This window comes from Salpingoeca rosetta, assembly GCF_000188695.1.
Source record: "Salpingoeca rosetta unplaced genomic scaffold supercont1.27, whole genome shotgun sequence".
Lineage (NCBI taxonomy): Eukaryota > Choanoflagellata > Craspedida > Salpingoecidae > Salpingoeca > Salpingoeca rosetta.
This window is the reverse complement of record NW_004754907.1, coordinates 684,088-696,763: the sequence shown is the minus strand read 5'-3', so window position 1 is coordinate 696,763 and position 12,676 is coordinate 684,088. Positions and strand designations below refer to the sequence as shown.

General features: G+C 58.5%; 4 protein-coding genes across 4 annotated transcripts; 2 read left to right on the top strand and 2 right to left on the bottom strand.

Moving 5' to 3' along the window:
• Window positions 1–872: 872 nt before the first annotated feature.
• Window positions 873–2,400, top strand: PTSG_09049 (uncharacterized protein; the record flags this gene model as incomplete). The annotated part of the gene is made up of 4 exons (XM_004989791.1): window positions 873–890; window positions 918–1,052; window positions 1,512–1,646; window positions 1,839–2,400. 4 exons carry the CDS (start codon window positions 873–875, stop codon window positions 2,214–2,216), a joined length of 666 nt encoding a protein of 221 aa, XP_004989848.1. The 3' UTR covers window positions 2,217–2,400.
• Window positions 2,401–2,667: 267 nt separating this feature from the next.
• PTSG_09048 (uncharacterized protein) lies at window positions 2,668–4,311 on the bottom strand (the record flags this gene model as incomplete). Its single annotated transcript, XM_004989790.1, has 4 exons — window positions 2,668–3,040; window positions 3,075–3,181; window positions 3,428–3,856; window positions 3,994–4,311. 4 exons carry the CDS (start codon window positions 4,309–4,311, stop codon window positions 2,668–2,670), a joined length of 1,227 nt encoding a protein of 408 aa, XP_004989847.1.
• Window positions 4,312–4,361: 50 nt separating this feature from the next.
• Window positions 4,362–8,913, bottom strand: PTSG_09047 (uncharacterized protein; the record flags this gene model as incomplete). The annotated part of the gene is made up of 10 exons (XM_004989789.1): window positions 4,362–5,298; window positions 5,490–5,624; window positions 5,782–6,376; window positions 6,529–6,747; window positions 6,881–7,031; window positions 7,407–7,523; window positions 7,721–7,862; window positions 8,146–8,274; window positions 8,328–8,427; window positions 8,658–8,913. The coding sequence occupies 10 exons, from the start codon at window positions 8,911–8,913 to the stop codon at window positions 4,362–4,364; spliced, it is 2,781 nt and encodes a 926-aa protein (XP_004989846.1).
• Window positions 8,914–9,254: 341 nt separating this feature from the next.
• Window positions 9,255–12,094, top strand: PTSG_09046 (uncharacterized protein; the record flags this gene model as incomplete). The annotated part of the gene is made up of 8 exons (XM_004989788.1): window positions 9,255–9,296; window positions 9,503–9,679; window positions 10,267–10,446; window positions 10,570–10,725; window positions 10,947–11,095; window positions 11,362–11,451; window positions 11,711–11,826; window positions 12,024–12,094. 8 exons carry the CDS (start codon window positions 9,255–9,257, stop codon window positions 12,092–12,094), a joined length of 981 nt encoding a protein of 326 aa, XP_004989845.1.
• Window positions 12,095–12,676: the final 582 nt, after the last annotated feature.

The following is a 12,676-nucleotide window of genomic DNA, read 5'->3' as shown; positions in this document are numbered from 1 at the left end:
TGGGCTTCGGCCTTATCCAGCTTGATTTGTGGGCTTCGGCCTTATCAAGCTGATTCGTGGGCTTCGGCCTTATCAAGCTTGAATTTGTGGGCTTCGGCCTTATCAAGCTTGATTTGTGGCTTAGCCCTTATCAAGCTTGATTTGTGGGCTTCGGCCTTATCAAGCTTGAATTGTGGGCTTCGGCCTTATCACGCTTGATTTGTGGCTTTCGCCTTATCAAGCTTGATTTGTGTGCTTAGGCCTTATCAAGCTTGATTTGTGGGCTTCGGCCTTATCAAGCTTGGTTTGTGGGCTTCGGCCTTATCAAGCTTGATTGGTGAGCTTCGGCCTTATCAAGCTTGATTTGTGGGCTTCGGCCTTATCAAGCTTGATTTGTGCGCGTACACTTACACACACATACACACGTACACACACATACTTACACACACATACTTACACACACACAACACACACACACGCACACGCACATACTTACACACACATAACACACACACCGCCCCCCCCCATACACACACACGTGCTTGCGCGTCAAAGGTTTGCCAGCAACCTCCATCGAACCAGGCTTCTCCTGCACCCGGAGGTCAAGTTTCGTCGCTCCTTCTCGTACGTGTGCGTGCGTGTGCCTGCTTGTTCGGCTGCGTGCGTGTTAGGCGTGTGCCCCACTGCGCACCTGCATTTGGGTGTGGCTGTTGGCCGCGCGGCCCATTCCGCCTCCTACTGGGGTGTGGATGCCGTTATGTGATGAGGGGTTGGATACACGAACACAACAAGAACAAGTGCAACTGGTGCAAGTGCAATGGGTGTCGTGTGTCGGATGCGATGTGACATGTTTGTATTTTGGCACTACGCCAGCTGTTCTACCGGTTGTGACGATGTGCTTTGACGGCACCGTGTAGTTCCCCCGCATCTCTTCATAGCCGACTGCACTCTTGCCCACGGCATGTCTGTTTACCACCAGGCTCGCGCCCGGCGATACCTTGTGGTTTGACGGCACCCAGTATCATCGCGGACCCGCGGCAAACGACACGGGACGCCTGCTGCTGTTCGTGGATGTACGTTGCGCTTGGTGTGGCGGTGGTGCTGCGTTGTACCCGCGATGTGACCCGTGTCCTGTCTCGCACCATTTGCATGTACGCACATGTGCACACATGCACGCAGACACACACACGCACACACCTTCAAACACGCATCCTTACACACCCTCGCACACAACACACAACACGCACACATGCACCTTCAAACACACATACAACACAACACACACCCTCCCATGCTTACACACATACAACACAACACACACCCTCCCATGCTTACACACATACAACACAACACACACCCTCCCATGCTTACACACATACAACACAACACACACCCTCCCATGCTTACACACATACAACACAACACACACCCTCCCATGCTTACACACATACAACACAACACACACCCTCACACACAACACACACACACACCCTCACACACAACACACACACACACCTGCCATTGCATCTCAGGTGCGGAGGCGTGTTTTTCAGACCGCCCCGCAGATATTCCACGCGTGCAGGCCACTGTATAAGCTCGGCCTGTATGCGCGCAATCCCGTAGTACAGCTGACGCTTATGCTACTGGCCTGCACGGGCAGAGAGGACGTAATAGATCACCTGTCACAGGACCCCACGAAAGTGTCTGAGCTGCACGCACTCGCCCGCGCTGCCCAGGCACGCACCACCATGGGGTCGTTTTGTGTGCCTCGATTTGTTTGCCACTAATCCCCCCCCCAACACACACACACGCACGCTCACACCCCCGCCAACGCACTCGCTTGCCCTTTGTAAATTCAGGTTGATGGACTCGAAGGGCCTGTCAGCGAGGACGCCGTCATCAATGCCCTCAAGGAGCGTTGTGGAATTCACGTCCTCAGATGCCTCAGGGGCGTTGTGCCCAAGCACGTACTCAGGGTTGAGGAGGTTCGTGGTGGCGATGGCGAGGCAATGGGTGTCCGGCTTGTGCGTGACAGTGAGGTTCCCGTTCAGGAGCACGACGTGAGCGTCGATGACCCAGGTGGCCCGGACTTTTACCGCAGAGGTAAGCGACGCCACTCAGACGCCAGGCGTGGTGGCCATGACGACGACGACGACGACGACGACGACGACGACGACGACGACGACGACGACGACGACGACGACGACGACGACGACGACGACGACAAGGAGGCTTAAACGATACGAGAGAGGACGAGAGAGGACGAAGCAGCACGTCAATGAACAATGCCTCCTGTTGGCACGCATGCCACCTCGCGTTTCACCTCCCCTGTTACCCACTTTTCAAAAAGATGCCACTTTCTCGTGCACAGTGACCTGCGTGCGTTGCACAATTGCTGCCACTAAAATCGATGTTTACCCCACGAATCAGTTTAAGAAATGACGCCAGTGAAGCGAATTCTGCTCGAGCTACGGGGAGGTAGAGGGCCAGAGAGATACAAAGAGATAAAGGCAGAGACAGAGAGACAGGGTGAAGAGAGACAAAAAAATAGATACAGGCAGAGATACAGCCGGGCAGTTGCAGAGTCGGCTGGCACGCTTGTGCAATCATGCATTTGTCATTCTGTTCGCACAACATACGGAGCGCCCTGTCTCACACTCAACGACAGCCGCAAACTGCTTCTCCTCCTCAGCCGTCATCCTCGACGTGCTGTGGCACTCCTTGATGCAGCTGTCTGCGCCGTTCGCACTGCTCCCGGCGCGCCATGGCCAGCACGCACTGGAACATCACGTTGCATCCGCCCGTGCAATGGGAGATGACATCCTTGCACACGTACTTCTCGCAGATTGAGGAACCGGGGCTCTGGCCGCCGTCGTCCGCGCTGCTGCAGTGCATGTGCCACTCGCACGAGTCCTGGCTGTCGCACTTGGTGGCGTCGCTGATGGCCGTGCAGCTGCGCAGGTGGCAGTGGCCGCTCACGTCCCACGCACATCCGTCCTCAGCCTCGCACAGGTCCTTGTCCGTGCCAGTGCACTTTCCGTCCGTTGGGTGTTGCGCAGTGCTCCGATGGGCGACACCCGGCCGCGTTGCTGCACGCCTCCAGGTCGCCCTCAAACACCCCGCAGTACCCGCCATCGTCGTTGCTGTTGCTTCCGCACACGTCCGACCACGCGCACCCGGCGCTCATGCAGGCATCGCTCATCTGCAAATGCCCAGCAGCAACAACCAACAACGACAACAACAACCAACGACAACAACAACCAACAGCAACAACAACCAACAACCAACAACCAACAACGACAACAAGAAACAACACACAGAGGCAAGCGCCATTGTCAGCAGCATCATCAACAAAAAGCACACTCATTGACAAAGCAACACATGTCTCCGTTTCCCCGTCACACCACGCTGCTCCTGCCCTCCACCCCCCCCCCAAACAAACACGCACGAGCATCACGAGCACCACTGCGTACCGTGAATTGGTTGCAGTCGTGCACGCCAATGCAACACCGCTTGTTGGCATAGCTTGGCAGGCACACGTCCGTGGGCCCGTGCTCGTATTGCGCCAATGGCCATGTCGTAGATCGATGCTGTTAATCGCAAACTGGAGCGCCTGGCTCGTGTCCTCGTCCGTGGCCTGCAGCGTGCCGACGACGAACGGAAGCGCCGTCGTGTTCTCGGGAAGCCTGTTGCTGGTGATGGTGGGCGTTGTCGGGGCGTCGTTCCTGTCCTGCACAAACACGAGGATCTGCGATGTGGCGGAGAGGCCGCCTTGGTCTGTCGCGGTGACGGTGACAACGAACACGGACCGCACCTCGTAGTTCAGCGTCGCGCCCGCTGCCAGCACCAGCTGCACCGTGCGCCGGTCGGTCGCTGTCTGGAACGAGCGCGAACTTGCCAGAGGCGTCGGTGAGCAGGAACGTGTGCGTGTCGTTGGCGATGCTGTCTGGGTCCTGCACGGCGAGTGAGCCGGCCACGGTGCCCGGGAGCGCATGCTCGGAGATGAAAGGACACGCCGTTGGGGACGTCAGATGTGGGCGACTCGTTCAAGTCTTGCACGAGCAGCGTAAACTGCTGTGACACCGCAAGGGAGCTGTCGCGGGCATCGCGCGCGGTGACGTTGATGATGACGAAGGACGACTGCGACTCAAAATCGAGTGACGACCGGTTGACAAACAGTGGCTGGTTCTCAATGTAGGCGACGCCGGCTGGGGACACGTCAAACACAAACGGCTGCGGGTCTGCGGTGGCATCGGCCGTGTCCGGATCCAGCACGTGCACGGCACCCACCATCCACAACAACGGCGCCGTCGTCACGTCCACCTTCAACATCAACGTCGCTGACATCAACGAGCCGCCCACAGACGTGGTCGTGCACGCCATCAACGACACGTCGCAGCAGCCGCTACAGCAGTTCCCTGTGCCCGAGCAGCCAGCACACGCCACAACAGCAGCGCAGACGTGGTGACGACAGGGTTGGCCTCGTGGTTGAGCGGCGCTGCAGACTTGACCAGCAGCATGTCGCCCATGATTTGAAAGGCTGCAGCGGCTGTTGAGCCTTGCGGAGACACAAGTGCGTATGTGAAGATGTCACCAGCATCTTGGTCCACGGTGCTGATGCGGGATACAAGGGTGCCAGCTGGCATGCTCTCTGCAATGCTGGTGGTATCAAGCAGCACGGCTGTTGGCGCGTCGTTGTTGTCTTCAACGTTGATGCGCACAAGAAAGTCAGCCGACAGGTGGGAAATGGTGCCGTTGTCTGTTGCACGCACGACAGCCTCGATGGCCGACCCATCCACCTCAAAGTCCAGTGCGCGCGTGATCTCCAGAGTGGGAGAAGCTGCACCTGCACCACCACTGCCACCACTGCAACTGCCACCATTTGTCCAGCGGGAAGGTGTTCTCTGGCACGCGCGTGGTGTTGATGAGAGCACCTGCAGCGTGTGGCTCTGGTGGGTGTCTGGGTCTTCCACAGTGACAGTGACGAGAGGCAGCGGGAAGGTGTTCTCTGGCACGCGCGTGGTACTGAGGGAGATGCGTTCTGGCGGCCTGTTGGTGTCATCACTGCACGTCGGGCCACCCCACTCGCCGACACATGCGCACTCAAACGCGTTCACCAGGTCCGTGCACACGCCGCCGTTCATGCACGGCTGGGCAGCGCACTCGTCCACCTCCACACACGTCCCTTGGAACGTGTAGTTGCCTGTCGCCGTGCAAGTAGCCGTGTAGGTGGCGGTAGCCTGTGCATCGCCCGTGGTGGTGTACCCATCATCGCACGTGTACAGCGCCTGCTGCTGGTAGGTGCGGGGCTGGTGTTGGCTGGCCATGGTGGCAAAGGGACGAGAAGGCGGCAGCCCACACGACAGCACATCGCACGAGCGCCCATCCGCTTGCAGCTCAAACCCGGCAGGGCAGGAGCACTCAAACGACCCAATTGTGTTGGTACATGCGTCTTGGCACGCCTTGCTGAACGACTGCTCTTGCCGGTTGCGGCCGTGTAGGCTGCATACGCGTCTGGGTCGCACTCGTTGACGTCACGACACGCCAGCTCCGTGTTGGTGTAGGTCTGATCGGCCCGGCACGTGCGGGTGAACGAGGTCATGTAGGCAGGCGTGCTGTCTGGAGGAAGGAGCGTGGTGAGCGTGCTGCCGGATGTGGTGTCGTAAACGACGTTACCGGAGCGGCACGAGTACACGACAGAGTCCTCAAAGTGGACGTCTACCCCTGGTGACTGGTGACTGGGATGTGATGGTGGCTGCATCCGCAGTTGCCGGTGCTGGGCACTGCACGCGTTGGGCGCACAGGTCGCCCTGGAAGCCCGTGCCTTCGCAGGAGCACGTGAAGTCTGCCACGAGGTCTGTGCAGGTGCCGGGCCAACAAGGGTTGGGGCTGCAGTCGTCGATGTTATCGGCACACGTGTCGCCCTCAAACCCGGTCGGGCAGGCACATCCGAATGCCTTGATGCGAGTACCGGCAGGCAGGGCCGTGGTGACGTCGTAGGTGAGCGGGTCACGGCGCGCCGTTGCTTGCGGGGCGGTCGCAGATGCCGGGTGGACGATGGTGAAGATGCTGGTGGCAACGCGGTACTCCACCTCTGCCAACACGCTTGAGTTGCCGGGCACCTGCTCGCTTGCCAGCACGTGCACGCAGCGCTCGTCGGTTGTGGATGTCACGCCCGTGGTCTGCCACACGCCGGCGGTGTTGGGGATGCTGGACAAGGCGGTGAGGGTTGCCTGTCGCAGCTGGGTGCTGGTGTATGCCGATGTTTCATTGGCGGCGAAGCACACGATGAAGCCAGCGCGCGTCGTGCAAGTGCCACGCACGCAGGGCGACGAGGACTCGCAGGTGGCGACGGGGAACGACAGCGGCGTGGACGTGGGTGGCGGTGTGGTGCCGCCTGTGACAGACGGGTTTTGTGGTGGTCGTGGATGTGATGGCAGAGGGGCGGATGATGGCGAGCCGCTGGGTGGAGAGGGTGCTCCCATCCGTCATGTGCAGCACAATTGGGCTTGGCGAGACGGGGATGGCGGCGGTGGAGCGGAGGTCTACCCGCTGCAGCCGCACGCGAATGCTGGACTGGATGACAGCTCGTCTCTGTGATGAGGAGGTTGCCAATGGTGATGTTGTCGATGGGCAGGGTGCTGAGGTCGCGGTCCTGCGCCACGACGAGCACGTCCACCACGTCAAGCGCCGTCTCCGTGTCGATGGTGTCCGGGAAGAGCTGGCTGGACAGCGTACGTGCATGTGCGGTTGTCGCTGCTGAGCATGCTGTCGGGTGCAGTGCACGCGCACGCGTACGAGCCGTTGGTGTTGATGCACTGCTGCAGGCTGCTGAGGTGGCGGCGGGCCTGCGCCACCGACGCGCACTCGTCAATGTCCACGCAGGTTGCCGATGGCGCACCGAGTCTGCCGCTGGCGGTGCAGGTGCGAAAGACCAGCGCAGGCCCGTCCTCGCTGGCGGAGCTGCGAAACCCAGAGAGGCGCTGGAAGACAGCACGCTCGTCGTCGGCAATGCTGTTGTCTGGCGCCTCAGGGAACAGCTGCGCGCTGAACTGCGGGGTGGTGTCTTGCGTGACGTTGCAGGTGATGAGGTGCTGGCATTGTGGGCCAAAGAACCCTGTTCCCGTACAGTTGCACGCGTACGCTGCCGGAGTGTCGATGCATGTTCCATGCACGCAGGGCGCAGACGCACAACCATCCTCGGCCTCGTACACGCGCAGGAGCTGCGCGGACGTGAGGACGTGAGGGGGGAGGCGGGGAGTGAAGAAGGCGAACTGCATGCGTACACATGCGCGGCGATTCACACACACGCACATACACACACGCACATACACACACAGACACAGACATACATACACATGTACACAACTACCCACATACACGCACCCCATGCATACACATGTGCATACACGCAGATATGCACACACCTGGGCAGTGAAAAGCCTTCTGTCTGCTACTTTGAACTGGCGGTGGTTGCGAGCATCGTTGTTGCTGCCCGAAGCGCGCTTGGATTCAAAAGCCCACCCAATCCTCGATGCCACAGCCTATGACGTGCACACACACGCACACACACGCGCACACACACGCACATAAGTGAGCAGACACGGCGTCGTGCCTTCGAGCATGCGCTGAACACCACAACCACAGCACACTGGTGTGCGTATTGCTTACTGACAGCTGCGCACGTGAATCTCCTCCATCCCCAACGCTCTGCAAGCGCTACATGCGCTGAGAGCGATACCTTCGGTGCAACGGTGGTTTGCGATGGTGATGCTGCCGCTGCTTCAGTGCAAATAACGGTGGCGAAGAGGACAATGGTGAGGAGGACGATGGGGATGACATCAAGGGGGTCTGTGACAGAAGGGGTGTCCGTAGCGCTGTCGCTGTAGCCGTCGTCGCGGACATGGGTGACGGTGGCGCCGTGTTAGGGAAGGGAGCTGACGACGTCCCGGCTCCTATCGTCGCCGTGTGTTTGTGTGTGTGTGTGTGTGCAGTGCGGCGTGCAAACAAGGAGAAAAGAAAAGTTGTGCGCGCGTGCGTGTGTGTGTGTGTGTGGGGCACAGCGACAGCAACAGCAACAGCGACAACCACAGCCACAACAACAACAACCACAACAACAGCAGCAACAACCACAACAACAGCACCGCCACCAACACCGCTGCACACGATAGGAGCCGGTATGTGCTCATCGACTCGCGTGTGCAGTGGTGTTTGTGGGTGTCGGTGTGCAGTGCGGCGTGCAGTGCAGTGCGGCGTGCAGTGCAGTGCGGCGTGCAGTGCAGTGCGGCGTGCAAACTAGGAGAAAAGAAAAGTTGTGCGCGCGCGTGTGCGTGTGTGGGGGGGGGCACAGCGACAGCAACAACAACAGCGACAACCACAGCCACAACAACAACAACAACCACAACAACAGCAGCAACAACCACAACAACAGCACCGCCACCGACACCGCTGCACACGATAGGAGCCGGTATGTGCTCATCGACTCGCGTGTGCAGTGGTGTTTGTGGGTGTCGGTGTGCAGTGCGGCGTGCAGTGCAGTGCGGCGTGCAAACAAGGAGAAAAGAAAAGTTGTGCGCGTGTGGCCTGTGTGTACGCGCGCGCACGCGTGTGTGTATGTGTGTGTGTGTGTGTGTGTGTGTGTGTGTGGTAGCCGAGCCCGAAGGCGCATTGTCTGGTACGCGTGCGGGCAACGCCACGGTCGCATTGTCTGGTACGCGTGCGGGCAACGCCACGGTCACTGATGGCGATGCCGGCGCGTGTGGCGGGCGAGTCATCCACGTCGTCGCTGGCATTGCTGTTGATGGGAGCGGCGAACACGATGGAGGCGCCGTCCACAGCTACGAACGCGCTGTCTTGGCTGCCAGCAACGACGCTGACGGGCGTGCCTTCTGGGTCTGTGAATGCGAGTGTGGCAGTCACGGTCCCAATAGCCATCGTCTCGGTCGATGGCGGCGACGTTAAAGGTGCGCGTGGGCTGCATTTCAAAGTCAAGCCGTGCCGCTGCCAAGATCAGGGTCACCCACCCCGTTGGTCTGCGCAATGAATAATCAACAACATATGTGGGAGTGCGTGAGAGAGAGAGAGAGTGTGTGTGTGTGTGAGTGCGTGAGAGAGAGAGAGGGTGTGTGAGCTTGTGAGAGGGAGTGGGGGGCGTGGATATGTGTGAAAGTGATCGAGAGACGAACACACGCACGCACACGCACACGCACATGCACACGCACACGCACACGCACACGCACACGCACGGGTACGCACCATGACGTTGAGGGCTGAGGATGTCGATATTACAGCCCAACGTGGAGCGCATGCTGGAGCCGGTGCGACCCAGGTCGAAGTGTACAAACCCCCTTGGTGTATGTCCCGGGTGGTGATGACAGCGGTGCGCAAGCGAGTACATGTGTGTGAGTGTGTGTGAGTGTGTGTGAGTGTGTGCGTGAGGGAGTGTGAGCGCGTATGTGTGCCTGCATGCGTGTGTGCGCGAGGGAGTGTGTGGGTAAAACACTCGTGGTTGCTACTGGTGCAGATGCAACAACAACAACAACAACGACAACAACAACGACAACAACAACAACAACAACAACAACAACAACAACAACAACAACAACAACAACAACAGCAGCAGCAGCAGCAACAGCAACAACAGCACCGCCACAACAACAGACAACCACAGACAACCACCCATACTTCCATACCTGCAGGAGTAAGGTGTCATGTGACGTGGAGGGCGCGAGATGCCCGGGCGCGACTGTGCGCGCGTGCCTGCCTGCATGTGTGTGTGTGTGTGTGCGTGACACGCGATGGAGGGGGATGAGCATCAGGACGAGCCAATGGCAGAATAGCACAAGCAGACACGATGTGGCGCGCATCCAGAAACCACCCCCCCCACCAAACCACCCCCCCCACCACACACACACACACACACACACACACACGCACATACACACACATACACACACATACACACACATACACACACATATATATACATACACACACATACACACACATACATGCACACACATACACACACATACACACACACACATACACATACATACACATACACATACACACACACACACACACACACACACACACACACACACACACACACACACACACCGTAGATCGCACGCAGATGTCTCCAAAATCCTTCCCGCGAAATGCCTCTCATTGCTGCGAACTGCGTAAGATTTCCACGAATTTTCCCAAGCAAACATGGCGAAGCACTCCAAGCAAACATGGCTGCTGCTGTATTGCCACACGACCAGCTGGTGAACAGCGCAGGTCGACGGAAGCGACGCGCGCCCCAACAACGACGCCGACAATCACACCAGCAGCGGACTGCCAGCACCAGCACCCGATACCCACGTGCATGTGATGGTCAAGCGCTCCTTCTTGCAGCCCGTGTCGGCCACATGCTATGATGCGTCGTGCAGCCGCCCTCGCCAACAGCCGCAGCTCACGGTCTCCGGCTGCACCCCCATCGACCCCATCCCGCCTCTTTGACGGCGCTTTCGCCGACCCGTTGCATCTGCACTGCTGGTACCCCTGCGCGCGCAGCACAACCACCATCGTCAACATCATCAGCAGCATCAACCCATCGCCGCTGGGCGAACCGTCACCACCCTCTGGCCGCGGCCGCTGTCGTCATTCTACCAGCTGCCACCGGACATGATGGAGGCGAAGCGGTTTGGTGGGTATCTTGATATCTTGATGTGTCGATTCGAACATCGCACCATTGCTGTACTTGTGTGAGTGTGTGTGTGTGTGTCTGTGTGTGAGTGCGCGTGTGTGCTTTCCTGTTTTGTTTTTGGTTTGCTACGGCGCGATGTCGTACGACCGCTGTGACTTTGAACCGTGCTCATTCTGCACTCATCACCACCGTGCATGCATGTAACACACACACACACACACACACACACACACACACACACACACACACACACACACAACACACAACACAGGCCGCTGCTGGCGATGCTGGCGACACCAACGACGGCAACAACAACGACAACAACATCAACAGCGGCAATGACGACGGCAACAGCGATAACGATGGCTGGAACCAACACCCACTCGAGCGCAGCCCGATGATTGGTGCGCATGCGAGCGCGTTTCCCTCACGTGCCTGTGTCTGTGGTATTGTGACATCCAGCACGGACTTGGGGTTGGCATTGCGTACACGCAGGTGCATGCTTCTGCACGTGTACATCGTTGTGTGTGCGTGGTTACGGGCGCGTGTGCGTATGTGTGCGTGGTTACGGTGTTGTGCGTGTTTGTTTGTTTGCGTGCGTGCAGTTGTTTCATGTGCGTGAGCGCATGTTGCTTGTCCTCGTCATCGGATGTGAGTAGCTCACCTGTCTCTGTTACACATTGCAGGGGTGCTGTGGAGACGATCATGGTGATGATCAACTCTATCATGGGCCGCGACAGCAGGCGCTCTTTGCTCCACATCATCGTGAAGAAGCGGTGCGTACACCTGCCACATTTAATTCACATGCTGTGCTGTTTCACCTTCACACACACGCACACACACACACACACGCACACACACACGCACACACACGCACGCACACACACACACACGCACACACACACACACACGCACACACACGCACGCACACACGCACGCACACGCACACACACACACACACACACACGCACGCACGCACACGTCCCTTACTGCTGCAAACCACAATCATCGCTGTCGTGTGTTCTGTTGTACCAGGCCCATCGGGTGGCTGCTGTCGCTATTCCCTTTTCCAACAGCAGAATCTTGCATACACAGCTGCACTCATCCAGGATCGAGCGGGACCGACCGCGGTGCCGCCACCACACATACAGGTGGGGCGTGTGGCTGTGAGTGATCTGGTGGCTCTTGCACTTCCGACTAATGTGCTTGCTCTGGCCATGCCTGTTTATGCACGTGTGTCGCCTCCCACCTATGTGTTTTGCACACACACACAACACACAGACACAACACACACACATGCACATACACACATACACACACACACACACACATACACACATACACTCAGCGGTGCTCAGCACTCAGGAACAGATTAGGATATCCTGGACCAGCTGCACCGAGAGCATGCACAGCGCCTGACGCGCGCAGATGCGATCAAACGAATGGTGCAGGAACGACAAGGGCAACAGCAGCAGCAGCCATCACCACCACCACCAGCAGCAATAGGAACAACCACCGCAAGAGATGCCATTTCTCGCCCAAACTCTCTCTGCATCTCGTGCACACCCCGTTGATGACCTCGCACCCGCGATCATGCGCATCATTACTGACTGGACAGCCAGCAAAAGCACAACCACTCAAGCCTCCACGGCTCTCACACACACGCACACACACACACACATGTGGAGTCAACCACAACAGCCCCAGCTGTCGCTGCGGCGCCAACTACCGCTGGCACCGGGGTCGACTGAGGCTGTCGAATGGAGTGGTTGACTATCTGGAGGAACTACTGGCTTTGGATGCACCCTCCCCCCCATCGCGGCCGACGCTGAAGGCGATATCTGATTGACGCCCTGTCCCTGATGGATGCCCTGTCTCTTTGCTGTCACTGCTCTCGTTGCCGTCACGGTTGTCGTGCGCGTGTCCATTGTTCCCAACCAATACAACGCCCAACAGTGCACAGCCCCCGAACAAGATCAAACATATCCCCTCAACAGGGAG